The sequence below is a fragment of the Electrona antarctica genome (genome assembly GCF_951216825.1).
Source record: "Electrona antarctica genome assembly, chromosome: 15".
NCBI lineage: Eukaryota > Metazoa > Chordata > Actinopteri > Myctophiformes > Myctophidae > Electrona > Electrona antarctica.
Genome location: NC_136796.1, coordinates 975,237 through 991,653, shown reverse-complemented (window position 1 = coordinate 991,653; position 16,417 = coordinate 975,237). Strand labels below are relative to the sequence as shown.

The 16,417-nt window shown below is 44.4% G+C and overlaps 1 protein-coding gene across 1 annotated transcript in view; it reads left to right on the top strand.

Annotated features, from left to right (window-relative positions):
• LOC306938222 (uncharacterized protein) overlaps positions 1-16,417 on the top strand; it is a gene marked incomplete at its 3' end in the record, with an annotated part of 62,940 nt that overhangs the window by 30,978 nt on the left and 15,545 nt on the right. Inside the window, exons 8-9 of the mRNA XM_079522286.1 lie at positions 13,536-13,965; positions 14,292-14,417. Coding sequence (XP_079378412.1) covers positions 13,536-13,965; positions 14,292-14,417 — 556 coding nt within the window. The remainder of the gene's footprint in view (positions 1-13,535; positions 13,966-14,291; positions 14,418-16,417) is intronic.

Sequence of the window (16,417 nt, the reverse complement as noted above, 5' to 3'; positions counted from 1 at the left end):
GTTCGAATCCCGTCAGAAACATTTATTTATTCCTTCATTGATCAATGCGTTTATTTTCACGCACTACATGCTGGGCTACATGGTTAATGTACGTGACACATACTCATACTCCAATGGCGAATAGAATATAATTCATAAAAGCTAATGTATTATTTGAGAAACAGGAAAAGTCAGACAACCCCTTCTTCCCGTGACTGTCAACAACAACAAAAAACCCTGGCTAAGGTCCACACAACGCCTGCCCGACGCTTAAGACAAGAATCACATCGGTAGGCTATGTGTTTGGAATTGTGATTAACATAAAGGGAAGAGACAGGCATTGACGCGGACTGCTACGCATTATTTTGCTGTGAACAACATCTGCCGTTGTGGGTCCGTCTCTACGGCGACGGTTGACGCGGTCTGGAGTTGACTAGCCGCAATTTGCAACTCTAGATTTTTTTATAATGGGATGAATCTAGAGTTGCAATACCCTCCATTGACTCCCCACTCATCATTTTGCGTTTGCGATCTGCTTGTCTTAAACGACGTTAAACTCACCAACATTGCAGCTGTAGTCCAAGCTTGAATTATTCTCTTTCAAAATGCAAAGCCTGTTTTTCATAAAAATCCCCCGTAGACATGTTATGAACTACTTTCTGTCAAGAAATTCTGTGCAAGTGATTATTTTTCTAAGTGCTGGAGTTTGGAAGCGCTCGTCGTAAGTCACTGAACGTCCCTGCATGCATCTGTTTCGCATTTGCACATAATGCAGGAGGCAGCAGCGCGACCCCTTAATACAAACGAGCGCTTTCAAACTCCAACATTTCTTCTTCTTGACAGAAAGTAGCTCATAACATGTCTACGGGGGATTTTTATGAAAAACAAGCTTTGCAGATTGAAAGAGAATAATTCAAGCTTGGACTACAGCTGCAATGTTGGTGAGTTTAACGTCGTTTAAGACAAGCAGATCGCAAACGCAAAATGATGAGTGGGGAGTCAATGGAGGGTATTGCAACTCTAGATTCATCCCATTATAAAAAAATCTAGAGTTGCAAATTGCGGCTAGGAGTTGACATGGTCTGAAGACAAAATGTAACACCGGCCCCCTGGGCGTGTTCCTGGCGGTCTGGAACCTTATTTTTGGTTTCCTACATCTAGCTTATAATTATCATTTCAACACATTCAAAAAACATTCCCAAAAAAAGAAATGCTTTTTATTAAAATTAAATTATTTTTTTTCAGTAGTAAATAGGCGATCTACAAGCACACAACTGGGCGTGAAGCGACGTGTTGTGTGCTTGTAGATCGGTTAGTTTCACTTGAGACATGGCCAAAGCATTCCCGGGGGTCCCCAGCCAAAAAAGTTGTGAACCCCTACCCTAGGGTAGGTACCCTCACAAAAACATGCAGTAATCCTGGTCACTAAAACTGCCTCCCCCTGGCCAGCCGGGGCGCCTGATGGAGGGGAAAGGAACTGGTCGGAATAACGTGTTCCTTCCACGCGCTACGTCCGGCCAGGGAAACTCCCCCCTGTCAGGTGAAAAGAAGCAGCTTGGACTCCTCATGCATAGAAGGAAGCATGAGGACAGTCCGCTGCCCCCCCCAGGTTGGCAGAGGAAGTGTAGCGCCCAGGATTACATTAGATAATTGACACTGAAAAAATGAGTTACAAAATTGTGGGATAAAAATATATATATAAAAAAAAGTTTGGGAACCACTGCTCTAAGCCAGGGGTTCTCAACCCGTGGGTCACGACCCCTCGGGGGGGGTCGCCAAATTATTTTGGGGGCCCCGAAATTAATAAAAAATAAAATAAAGAAACATTAATTTTATTTTGTATTTCCCCAGCCAAAAACATTGAGAACCCCCTGCTCTAATTAAGCCATACATGGGCAAACTGGCGGCCCGGGGGCCACATGCACTGCACTCCCTGTGGGGGTGTGGAACGCGTGTGTCGAATTCTCCTGTCTCGCTATAGAGCGTCGCAGTCCCGCCCCCTTTCATGACGACGCCAGGCCCAGGAAATGATTCCCAATGCATTTTTCCCATAGACATTTCAAAAAGTATTTATTTAAAGACGGTTACGCCGCGGACAAAGCCAACTCGAGTCGTGACAACTCATGACAACAAACACAATATTTTGGACCAAACAAAGAAGAAAAACAACAAAAAGTGTTGTAACCTGCCGTTTCTTTCTTCTTTCTAATTATTTGTTCGGCCCAAAAAATTGTGTTTGTTGTCATGATTTGTCACAACAAGAGTTGGCTTTGTATGAGGCTTAAAAGGTCTTTAAATAAATACTTTTTGAAATGTCTATGAGGAAAATGAACGGAGAATCATTTCCTGGGCCCTGGTAGGAGGCGGGACAGCGACACTCTATAGCGCACGTACGCTACGCTATCGCAAACATAGCGGATTTCCCCCCCCAAACAGCATGTTTTTGCAATAAACCTATGGATGAAAATGTAATTCACCATTTGTCAGCCTTCTGATTGGTCCCTGACTGACAAACCAGCACGCTCGTTCTGCCTTGTTCCGCCCTGGTTCCGCCTTGTTTATGTTGCATATTTGCAAGTGACCAGATCGGATCTGTCACAGATCTGTTTTGTTCAGACTGGCAGACAAATCTAGCCTGAATCAGATCTGTGCCACATCCAGATTGGAATCTGATTTGTTTAAATAAGTCTAAACGCAAACAAGTCACATGGAATCTGCTTTAGATCAGGTTGTTGCATTCAGACTGAGACAGATCTCCTGAAATCAGATTTGAATCAGATTTGAAACCACCTCTGAATGTGGCTCAATTAAGTCACATTGGAAAAAAAATCAGATTCCATGTGACCTGTCTGCATTTAGACTTAATCAGATTCCAATCTGCATGTGGCACAGATCTGATTCAGGCTAGATTTGGCTGCCAGTGTAAATGGAGCCATGGGATGCATAACAAGTGGAGAGAAACCATGCTGATTATTTATTTTGTTCTAATCTCTTCCCTCTCCAGGTCTGCAATGAAACCATAAGGGGTTATTCATCATACCAAATGCACCTGACCACTCCTGGACACTTGCAGGTACAGAACTATTTTTCTATGTAATAAGGGGAACAAATCACACAAAATCACACACTGTGAAGTGTCATACATCATACGTCATGTATGATGTATGATGTCTACGAACATGTACGTAGTTAGCACCTTTAGTACTCTTAGCTTTAGCTACGATTATAAACGTAGAAAGCAGAGGAAAAGTTAAACAACATTAAACTCACCAACAACGCAGCTGTACGAAAAGCTTGAATTATAATCTTTCAGTCCGCAAAGTGTTTGTTTCTAAGTGTTTGAGTTTGGCAGTGCTTGTTGGATATCACTCAACAGCCCTGCTTACCACCTGTTTGGAATTTGCACATAATGCAGGAAGCAGAAGGATGTTGCTTTACTGAGGGCTTCCAAACTCCAATGGCAAGACGGCCGCGGTCTGCACATAGTCAATACACTGCTAAGGCCTAACATGGTCTGCATATAGTCAATACACTGCTAAGGCCTAACATGGGTCTGCATGTAGTCAATACACTGCTAAGTAGTGATCGACCGATAATCGGCCACGGCCGATTATCGGCTTCGATATTCATGTTTTTCATTAATATCGGTATCGGTGCTAAAAACAAATAATCGAAAAAAAAACGGCCGATTATTATATTTCTCATAAATGCGCAAACATGGTGAAACAACCACTTTCATTGAAAATCCGGTAGAGTACGGTTGTAAGGAGATGTATAGCTGCGTGTCTGACTCTCCCAGTGCTCCACTCCCAGTGGAGTAGTAGACACGGCTCCACTCTGCACTGACGTCTCCTCTCTCACACACACACACACGGAGTCAGAGAGAGGGCCACTGCACTGACTGCAGGCAGGAGAAAGGATTATAGGCTACTAACCTTGTAACCATAAAAAGCTTTGCTGTTTTCATCTTCAATTAACCAAAATAAAATCCACACGTGAGAGGGACAGAGAGCAGTGGTAGAACTACGTTAGCCAAGCTAGCTGCTGCCTGCTAACGGCCGGGCTCCACCAGGCGCGTCAGCGTCGCGTCTCCGTCACCGTCAGGGAATGTTCCCTTTTTAATCAATGAAGGGTGGCTCCACTGCCCGCGTTGACGGAGACGCGACGCGTGCATTAAAATTGAACCGGTGCGTTTTTTGACGCGACGCGACGGAGACGCAACGCGTCCGGTGGAGCCCTGGCGTAACACTGCAAACAACAGCTGTAACGCGTTGTCTATTGATTGCCTGTCGTGTGTGTGTGTGTGTGTGTGTGTGTGTGTGTGTGCCAGCCAACTGAAGCACAACTTTTTTTTCCCCCCATCCTGACCAGCCTAATATGATTATTGCATTTTGTCTATATGCAATAACTAACTGCAAGCCAATGAAGAATGAAACAATCAGTAGCATTGGCAGTCTTCATTTCTAATTTATATTCATTTAGTTGCCAATAATTTTACTGTTGGCCAGTGTTTTGAGATAGTCCATTTTATTGCTATAAAATGAATGGTAAAAACAAATTCTACATGCATTAAAAAGTGGCCAGTGATCTTGAAAGTGGAAAATTTCAGTGGTGGAGTAAAAACAAGGTAACATGGCTTTGGAGAGTTTGGGCAGCAGATCTACAAGCTCTCAACATGTCATGATGCAATGTGCTGTGGGCTTGTAGATCACCAATTTTGATAAACTAGAACGGTGCCCATAGAGCCTCTACAGCCCATTGGGCACTGATCTACTTGGAACGATGCAAGTTGGAAATTAATGCCCCACCCAGATATCAGGTCTGTCTCCCTTTTATGCCCATATATGGAGTTCTTTGCAAGGCATGCCCAAATAGGGAGTATATGCAGCCAGCTTGTGGAGTTATGTCTTCTGTGTCAGGCATGCCCAAATATGGAGTGCTGTGAGGTCAGAACAGGCCAGCTCCATATGGACGCTGGGCATGGGCCTGGTCAAGAGCCCAGGCCTTTTTGGGGCGGTTCTGGACAATTACACACACAAACACACAAACACTTGGTGCATTCATAGATAGATAGATAGATACAATTATATATATGCTGCAGCTGCTACAGTACATGTTTGCACTTGAATTTAAAAAAAAGCTGCATTTGATGGAGGGGGGGGAAGTGTTACTGAAACGATGTTGGTGCTTCTTGCACTTCCTTTTTTATAAGCGATACATATTCTCCAATGCATTTAAAGGAATTCTTGTGTTGGAATTTATGTTACTGTAAAAAAAATTTTTTTTAACTTAAATTAATATCGGTTCATAATATCGGCTATCGGCTTTTTGATTGTCCACTAATCGGTGATCGGATATATCGGCCAAAAACCATATCGGTCGATCACTACTGCTAAGGCCTAACATGGTCTGCATGTAGTCAATACACTGCTAAGGCCTAACATGGGTCTGCATGTAGTCAATACACTGCTAAGGCCTAACATGGGAAATACAGTAGATTACTATAGGCCGCGGTCTGCATGTAGTCAATACGCTGCTAAGGCCTAACATGGGAAATACAGTAGATTACTATAGGCCGCGGTCTGCATGTAGTCAATACACTGCTAAGGCCTAACATGGGAAATACAGTAGATTACTATAGGCCGCGGTCTGCATGTAGTCAATACACTGCTAAGGCCTAACATGGGAAATACAGTAGATTACTATAGGCCGCGGTCTGCATGTAGTCAATACACTGCTAAGGCCTAACATGGGAAATACAGTAGATTACTATAGGCCGCGGTCTGCATGTAGTCAATACACTGCTAAGGCCTAACATGGGAAATACAGTAGATTACTATAGGCCGCGGTCTGCATGTAGTCAATACACTGCTAAGGCCTAACATGGGAAATACAGTAGATTACTATAGGCCGCGGTCTGCATGTAGTCAATACACTGCTAAGGCCTAACATGGGTCTGCATGTAGTCAATACACTGCTAAGGCCTAACATGGGTCTGCATGTAGTCAATACACTGCTAAGGCCTAACATGGGTCTGCATGTAGTCAATACACTGCTAAGGCCTAACATGGGTCTGCATGTAGTCAATACACTGCTAAGGCCTAACATGGGTCTGCATGTAGTCAATACACTGCTAAGGCCTAACATGGGTCTGCATGTAGTCAATACACTGCTAAGGCCTAACATGGGTCTGCATGTAGTCAATACACTGCTAAGGCCTAACATGGGTCTGCATGTAGTCAATACACTGCTAAGGCCTAACATGGGAAATACAGTCTGCATGTAGTCAATACACTGCTAAGGCCTAACATGGGAAATACAGTCTGCATGTAGTCAATACACTGCTAAGGCCTAACATGGGAAATACAGTCTGCATGTAGTCAATACACTGCTAAGGCCTAACATGGGTCTGCATATAGTCAATACACTGCTAAGGCCTAACATGGGTCTGCATATAGTCAATACACTGCTAAGGCCTAACATGGGTCTGCATATAGTCAATACACTGCTAAGGCCTAACATGGGTCTGCATATAGTCAATACACTGCTAAGGTCTAACATGGGTCTGCATATAGTCAATACACTGCTAAGGCCTAACATGGGTCTGCATGTAGTCAATACACTGCTAAGGCCTAACATGGGAAATACAGTAGATTACGAATGCTGGTCAAATAAATTCATGTAGATTCACTCTTGTCTTTCGCCTCTACGACACCTCAGATGAGCTGTTAACTGTTATCTGAAACGATGGGATGTGTGTTCGGTGTTCCCATCGTGATATAACCATGTCTCTGTTAGTATCAGTGGGGAAACTGTCCATTTTGACCATGTGGACAGATTACCAGATAATGCTGTTCAGTGCTGCTGACTGACTTGACTTTCATGCTCTCCCTTTTTTAATTCCTGGCAGAAACTAAAGGATCAATTGGTTTTTCAAGGTAAGGATTGTTATTCAGATACTTTTATTTTATTTCAACAAATTTACAAATAATCACAGACAAACAACAGACCCTTTGTTAACCCATTTTTGACTGAGGTCGATTAAAAAAAAGGCTTCTAAATCCAGTTTTTTGTAGTCGTCGTTTTTTGAAAAACCTATGTTTCTATGTCAGTGGCGCTCAACCTTTTTCATGTCAAGGACCCCCAGAATTATCTATCTGTATTTGGCCGCCGACCCCCATCTCAAAATATGTTGTTCCAGGAACCCCCCAGAAGCTCTGAAAGAATACATATTCAAAGATTTGCGCCACATTTTCACGATTTTTCTAAAATCTACAAGCTCATAGAGCTTGTAGATCTGCTATTTTTAAATAGCTAAAGCATAACATAATGCTTAAAACACCTGTCATTAAAATGATATATTTGGCAGTTCGGGGTATACATAATGAGAATGTGTAACTAATTTTCTATTTTTATTTTTCCCTGAACAATCTAGGCCAGGATTATTCTAGCGGCGTGTCTTCATCTCAGGATTCCGGCGTGTCCTCTCAGTCACAAGACTTTACAGATTATCCAGGGCAGTACCCCCACCACCACTCAGGGCGTCCTGACCCAAACATGCCGCCCTATCACACAAATGACCGCTACATGTCGGCAGACGCAGAGAGAGGTGCTACTGCCTATCCAGGCGAGGGGCATCATCTGCACAGACGTGACGATTATCACAGGGAATATGGAATGGACTCTGAGGACATGTCCAGAAGAAACTTCCACCAGGAGTCCGACGGTGGTACCAGGCGTGATTTTAGGGAGGAGATGACTCACGGACCAACCTACCACAATGAGGCCCCTCTTTACAGGAAGCCCTCGGCAGGAAGCGAAAATCGCCTCGGGGGGTTTACAGGAGCCGAGCACGGCCGCGTTCCTCCTTCTGCCGAAGCCGCGGGGTCTCGCAAAAGAGCCTATCCAGGTCACAACCCGCACGGGGCAACATACGCAGAAGGTGACCCTCACAGTCGCGCTTACCAGCCAGGAGGTTCTTCGATAGATTCCCATGGAAGGGTTCCCTTTGACATCGACACTCACCTCGGGCAAAGACGGTATCCCGACGAGCCCTACTCGAACGCCAGATCAGAGCCCCACCAAAGACCCTACCCTGGAGGCGAGGGTCAAGACGGGGCTTATCACTCCGAGGACAATCCCTATCGACCGCTCTACCCTGGCGCTCACCCACAGCGGCCTAGCTACAGCGGTAGAGCTCCTCCTATGGCCAGCAGACTCCCTGACAGTGCCAGAGCAACGTCGGACGTCCCAGAGCCGTTCGGACGTCGTCTGCAATGGCCGTCTGAGGAGGATCAGATGAATGAAGGGAAAAGAAGGAAGAAGAGCTTTTCAGACGCCGCTGAAGAGGAGACGGAGAGAGCCAAGGGGATGTAAGTCTGGATTGACTTGGTGGTGTGTTGTTGTTTCTATTACTATGACAGCAGGGTCTTCTGTAACCTGACTCCGCCAGATGGGGCAGCAGAGAGTACACAGGGATCCCTCCCTCCTGCTCCCATCTGGGAACTCTCAGGCAGAGTCGATGAACCGGCCACCAAACGGCCTGGCCAATCAGCGGCAGCTAGAGGCGGGATCAAGGCACACACAGTCCTGCCTTGATCCCGCCTCTAGCTGCCGCTGTTTGGTGGCCGGTTCATCAAGTCTGCCTGAGAGTTCTCAGATGGGAGCAGGAGGGGGGGAACCCTGTGTACTCTCTGCTGCCCCATCTGGCGGAGTCTAGTTATAGGTCTTCTGTACACCAGGCTGATTTCTATCTTACACAGGAAAATGTTTATGTCGTCGCGATTGCCGGTTGGGCTTTAACGTCAGTCTCCGTATGTTCACTGTTTATTCATAAAGTAACACCCTACTTGATCACACTACAGCGTCACACAAAAGCACCAAATGTAGCAGATCTGCAAGTTCGAAATGTGGTGCGTAGCGACACATTTTGAGCTTGTAGATCTGCTACTTTTGCTGCTTTTGAATTTGAATCCTGAAAAGTAACAGTTCCCACCCGACTCAGACAATATCATTTTATGAAACTCATCATCTTCAGAATCTGTTTGTACGTTATTTGTCAACTGTTTATTATTATTACTTTATTCCTTCTTAAAGGCAAGAGGGGCCAGCAGGTGATCACCAGGGACCAGGTCTAGGACCAACAACACAAGACATCCATGGACCTCAGAGATGCATGAACGAACCGGTAAGAAAGCCTTGCTGAGCCATGCATGAGGGCCTCATCCTATGCCACTAAAATGTAGCCTGGCTCCAGCCCTGAATCACTAGCCACGCCCATTAAGAAAATATGTTCTGGCGATTCAGGTCTGGAGTCTCTCCCCACGACGGTGTCAGCTACGTAGCCAAGTAGTAAGCTGATTGGCCATCAGCCCCGTCACTCAACAGCGTCAGACAACAAACATGGCTGCCCCCACTGCGGCAACTCACCACAGTATCAATCTGGCTATTAAATCGGCGTATGATAAATAGTTTCTTTACAGACACGAGAGGTTTTATAAACATCATCAGACATATTTCACCGCTAGTAGCGCTCGTTGGCTGTGTTTGTTTGGTTAGCAAACAGGTTAGCCATAGCCACATGATTGACAACAACGTCATCTGCTTTCCTACTATTCTGATTGGTTGGTATGAACCAATCACCGAAGACTGCCGCTTTGACGACACCCATCCCATAAACTGCTGCCGTGGGCAGGGATTTCAGTCTGAATAATGAAGTGAAACGAAATGAAAATTCTGAGTGTCAGGCTAACTAAAATGTGGAAATGTGGGGGGTTCAGAGTAAAAGCGGCCATGTCTTTCCGGCACCCCAGAGCTTCTATTTTGAAGGAATCCCAGCACTGATTGTGTTAAATGATTAAATGATTATCATATGCGTTTTGATTGGTTGTCCACACATCTTGAAATGTGACAATGTCAGCCAGTTTTGAACTAAGCCTGAAGAAGTTTGCAGGAAAGACCGTATAACGACGTCTTAATTGATGTGGCATATCACTGTAATGACATCCTGTTCTTTTTTTTAGGGCCAGTACAACACGGAAAGTCACCCAAGAGAGAACCCTGACTCTGAGAAAACTCCAGAGTCTGGCAACGTCTCTGATCTACTGGTAAGAACTCCCGAGTCTGGCAACGTCTCTGATCTACTGGTAAGAACTCCAGAGTCTGGCAACGTCTCTGATCTACTGGTAAGAACTCCAGAGTCTGGCAACGTCTCTGATCTACTGGTAAGAACTCCAGAGTCTGGCAACGTCTCTGATCTACTGGTAAGAACTCCAGAGTCTGGCAACGTCTCTGATCTACTGGTAAGAACTCCAGAGTCTGGCAACGTCTCTGATCTACTGGTAAGAACTCCAGAGTCTGGCAACGTCTCTGATCTACTGGTAAGAACTCCAGAGTCTGGCAACGTCTCTGATCTACTGGTAAGCAGTGGCGGACAGTGTTGTCCCTGAACGCGTTCGAAGAACGATCGTTCACAAACGCGTTCATATTTTGGGTGAACGTGACCTGAACGTACTGTATTTCTGCCTGATGAACGTCATTGTGAACTCGTTCATTTCTGGCTTGTGAACGTTTAATGAACGTCACTTTCTCACGTTGAACTTCGTTCAAGAGTGAGTGTTTCCATAGAGCCTTCCAGGCGAAAACCCCACCAAAACACACCCTAAACAGTCCTTAATATCTAGCGGAAAACCCACAGATAAGTCCTTATCCAACACAAATTAACATCTTTCTCAGCCGTACAATTTCACTGGAGTGCGCAGCACGCAACTGCATGATGATCCTGTCATGCAGGCAGACAGCAGACACAGAACATCCCAACTCCCGACCCAAACTTGTTGTTTGATTAAGCATAATGTTCCACGAAAAATAGCTTCCAATAGCTTGTTATTTTTGCGTTGAGGAGGCATGTGTATGTGTCCATATCATATCGCCTTGAACGGCCAACAAAAGGCTCCCACAGACTAGTGAGTGAAGCGCAGTAATGCCTGATTTATTCTTCGCCGTACAACGTGTTCCGTGCTGAAAATAGCTGATCTACAAGCTCACAACGCGCCGCGTCCGCTGTCCGCTGTCCGTTGTAGATCATCTATTTTCAGCGCGCGGAGATATGCAGGCTGTGAGAACTTGAGAACCGAGAACATTCAGAAAACTTTTGCCTTCACAATAAAAGCCTGCAGCTTTCAGAAGTTAGTTGGCCCATAAAGACAAGGAAAAGGATTAAGAATTTGCTGGCAATTCACATTGCAAAAGAGCTATTATTTCCAAAATGTAAAAAATGATTGTGAGATGGAGGATGACTGATTTAAGCAGTCACACCTGGCCTGAGTCAAACTAGAACTGGACTCAGAGCTGGGTGTGGCTGCGCACCAAAATGTGACCGACTAGTCACTACCCAGGGCAAGGAAGGATACAACACAGGGCAGCTTTCTTACGTTTGTAGCTTTATTCCTCCAAGTCAAGGGAATAACACTTTGAAAGCATCACAATATTAGTTTACACAGGAGAGCAGATGGTTCTCCACTGTCCGGACAGAGCCTCTCCCCTGAGTGTTTGTGGAGATGACTGATTTATCCTGTTGTGCCTTGATCAAGTCCATGCACAACAGGTGCGCAGCCACACCCAGCTCTGAGTCCAGTTCTAGTTTGACTCAGGCCAGGTGTGACTGCTTAAAGTAGTCATCCTTCATCTCACAATGATTAAGGAATTAATTTGGATAATCGTAATGTAGATATTGTAAAAGTTGTAATAAATAAAATAATACAAATAAATGAAATGCCAACTTGGAAGTGATTCCACTTATAATATTTTCACTTGTTTCTCCTGTCGTCTACTAGAAAACCATTTCTAGCTTCGAGATTGAGGGTGGGGACGATGCGGACTTCCTGAAGAACACACTCTGCAACCTTCTTAAAGACTTCCAAGCCAAGAAAAGGCTGGAGAAGACGATGGAGAAGGTACAGCATGCATGTCCATAACCGATTAAGACCTGAGACCCATTGATTCTACAGATGTATTTTAAATCCTAATAGGTTTAATGTAAAACTTCTGTTGCTAATATAAATCGGTGGTTCTTAAACTGTTTCGTGTAAAGGAAATGTATTTGGCCCGCCGACCCCCATATCAAAATATTGTGTTCCAGTGACCCCCAGAAGCATAGATTTGAGTTAAAAAAAAACAACACAAAAATCGTGTGAAGTGAGGGGCGCTCTCTGTATCATCATCATACATCCCATTCCGTGCTCAGCCAATCAAATCATCGCTATGGGGTCAGCCAATCAGCCAATCACAAGCCAATGTTTGTGTTCACACAAACCCGGAATGCAAAGCAGTCCTTCCTACACTAGCCCGGGCAGCGTGCCTCCGCCTCCGCGTTCTTCTGCCCCAGACCACGCCCGCCGACATGTGTCATTGGATCCGATAGATGCCGCACGCGCGTCAACACACACACACACACACACACACACACACACACACACCGCAGACTCCGCACACGTCAATGAACATGCACGGGCAACAGAGAAGAATATGAATGGAATGGAATGAAAATAACGCAACGCTCCCCATTTTTTTATTAATGCACAGAGCGCATTTGTGCATGTTATTGCCTATTGTGCTGTAACATTGGGGGGGGGGGAATGTAGCCTCTAATATTAGCTACACAGTACATTTATATCAATCTTTGAACAAAACATAATCAAACTTGCAAAAGGAGAAGAAGGCACACTTAATAAGTACTGTATATAATATACACCCACAGTTCAGTGTATAACACCAGATAATAGATAAAAAGTAATAATGCCATAAAGTAATAGTGTCACAATGTGCAAACAGTATAGGTATCTTTAGCAGTATACAGTATACATACATTTTCAAATGACATTGTTCAAAGTCAAAGTCGTACGATTTGTCACACACGTTACCGCAGTGAAATTTGTTCTCCGCATTTGACCCATCTCTTGGAGCGGTGAGCCGCAGCGAGCGCCGTGCTTCGGAATCATTAGCTGATTTGACCCCCAATCCAACCCATTGACACTGAGTGCCATTGGCATGGCGAGCAGCAACAAAAAAAATAGTTTTTTAGGGGGGGTGGTAGTGAATCATGGTGTGTGTGAGCTTTAATCATATTCCTTCATATTCAAGTGCTTTTGGAGAGAAATGAGACAGACTCCATGCAGTCACTTTCAGTAGTAGACTGAATAGAAAGTGACTATATAAATACAGAGAGCGCCCCTCACTTCACACGATTTTGTGATTTTTGTTTTTTTAAACTCTTCTCTTGGGGTCGGCGGGCCAAATACATTTCCTTCACACGAAAAAGATTAAGAACCACTGATTTATATAGCAACAGAAGTTTTACATAAAACCTGTTAGGATTTAAAATACATCTGTAGAATCAACCCTAAACCCTCTACCGACATTGACGTCAGACTTGGGTGCTCTATATATCTATATATACTGTACATGTCAACAACTACCCCAATAGGGTTTCCCGTCATGAATGGGTTAAAAGAGGGGGGTGATTTAATGAATAATCATGTATCGTCGTCCATTCTCAGAGCCCAGGCCGTGCAGGCATGTCGACTGATTTCCCCTGTATGAGCAACGACCAACGAGCAACTCCTCCAGGCCAGCGAGACTTAAACGTCACAGCAGGTCCTCTAGAAGGCCAACGGACGCCTGCACCATGCCAGCGTGACAGAAACCTCACCAAAGGTCCTCATCAAGGCCAACGGACGCCTGCACCAGGCCAGCATGACAGAAACCTCACCGAAGGTCCTCATCAAGGCCAACGGACGCCTGTTCCAGTCCAGCGTGACTTCAAAGAAGAACCACAGGACAGGCGCGTTGACAACCGTCTAGCCGCCGAAAGCAGTCACGCAGCATCGGACGCCTTCAGATTACACGACGACACAGATGCCGAGTCGGATGAAGAATGGAAACCGATGAGGGCACCGAGCAGATGTACTCCATTCCTAGATACTGGTAGTAAGTAGTAGAAGAGTTCATTTTGATCGTGTTGAGATGAAATGAGATGAATGTATTTTTTACGTATTGTATTCGTGATGTAGCCTAATGTATTTATGACAGTAGATGCATGGTAACTATGTACGGTATCTCGGTATTTGATGTATTATTACACACAGTATGTATTATTCTAGCCCAGCGGTTACCAAACAGTGTGCCGAGGCAAACTGTTGTGTCGTGGGGTTTTGTGACAACTCCGCTTCATTACTGCAAAACAGCTATGCAAACGGTTATGAATTATGCTTTTTTTAATTGGTGTGTGTGTGCACTCATTTCATGTGGTCAAGCCATGGGAAGGGGTGAACGCACTCTTTCGGATTCCTCCGACACAGACGTGGAAGACACAGACGTGGATGATGAGACGTGGACACCGATGAGGAAGTCGCGTCCAATGAGTTCTTCTGATGCCAGTGGTGAGAAGACATACATTTTTTTGATGTTTGAGATGAAATTAAATTAATGTACCGGTATTTATACTGTACTAGAGCGTCGCCGGTGGGGCCTCTACAGCGGTTCCCGTTGGGCACTGGCCTACTTGGAACGATGCTGGAAGTTGGAAATGCATGCCTGTAACGGACCCAGCTGGCCAATAAGGTTGAAGACTGACTGATGATTTTAAGTTGCTTTATTAATGAATCAACGTAGAACTAAAATAAAGAAAAACATAATATGCATCATGAATCAGATAAAACACATCCAACATATGAGCATATACAAGCTGTTCACTTAACCAATACAATCCATACTGTACATAGCTATCGAAATGCAATATGAAAATAAACCACAATGAATGTAACGCAAGACCATCAGACCATAACAACAAAAAAAAGGATTTTCAACGTGTCCAGTTGGGCGCTAATTGTTGATTCAGTGTGTCCACTGGTTTGTTCCAACTGAAATGTACATCATGATTAGAATTACATTACACCTAATGCCTTGTAGATCTGCATTTTTACAACTATCAAAGTAACTCACTTCTCATTTATGTTTGTATGTTCCATCGCCTTTCTGTTCTTTCCTTTGTCCATCCGTTGTCCTTCTTTTCCATCCATATTCAACAAATGTTTGCCCTTGTCTCTCCCATGCTTAACCATGGGGAACTGCTTTAAACCAGTCCCCACCTCCACAGCTGAGCTACTTGGGTTCCAATCATCAATTATCCTTAGCTGGCCCCAGGTCAAATTAAAGGGCCAGCCCCACCCAAATATTATGTCTGTGTCCTTTTATGCCCATGTATGGAGTTCTTTGTCAGGCATGCCCAAATATGGAGTCTATGCAGACGTCGGAATGATGTCAGAACAGGCCAGCTCCATATATGGACCCTGGGCAGGGGCCCTGACTCGACTCGACACCTGGCACTGCACTCCCTGTGGTGGTGTGGAATGAGTGTGTCGAATTTGAATTTGTTGGGGCGAACGGTTCTCAAGTTATGTGGATTTCACACAGACAGAGATATGTATCTATCTATGCATGATATATTTAATGATTACAATGTTGCTTATGTTTGACATTAGATGCATCGGTACTATATAACTATGTATATCTGCATGTGATATATTACATGTGTGCTCATTGTAAGTCACTCTGGATAAGAGCTTCTGCTAAATGTCTCAATTGTGAATTGATTTGATTTGATGTACATCATATTTACCAAAACTACCATAACATTTCTTTAATTTCAGACACAGAGGAGCCACGGCCAACATCTAGATTACCATCTGTTGGCAGTGAAAATACAGGTAAGAACAAAATTAATGGAAAATATGAATTGGACCAAAACAGGTGTGCTATCCGCTTGTAAAACAAGTGGACAAATACAGTTGTATCCTATATCTGTTGGAGAACTGTTTGTTCAATGGTTGTATCATTTACAAAGCTAAAACCCCACACAAAACAATTATGTATTTTATGGTAATAATGTATATTTCTATAATTTTCAGGTCCAACAGAGCAACGAAGCGAAGCGGACAATGTTGGTGTAGGTGAACATAGCACAGCTGCAGAGCGCGAGTGTGGTGACGAGCCTGGCGGAAGTCGTCCAGCTGCAGATCCCAAGTGGTCTAAAACCAACTGGCAGCCAGAGGACATTCCTTTCACTGCAAAGCCTGGACTTATCAACGATGCTGCTGCTCTTGATTCAGACGCAGCAGTTGACTTTCTTGAGCTATTCCTGACCGATGAGCTGCTCCAGTTCATGGTTGATCAGACTAACAACTATGCAAAGAGGTTCACTAAAACGGTAACATTCGGCAGAGTACCAAATTCAAGATGTCACTCATGGAAACCTGTCACGGTTCATGAACTAAAACTCTTCCTAGGGCTCCTTTTTCTCACTGGTATCATTCATAAGCCTACAATAGAAATGTACTGGTCTAGCGATGAATCATTAGCTAGCCCCTACTTCAACAACACC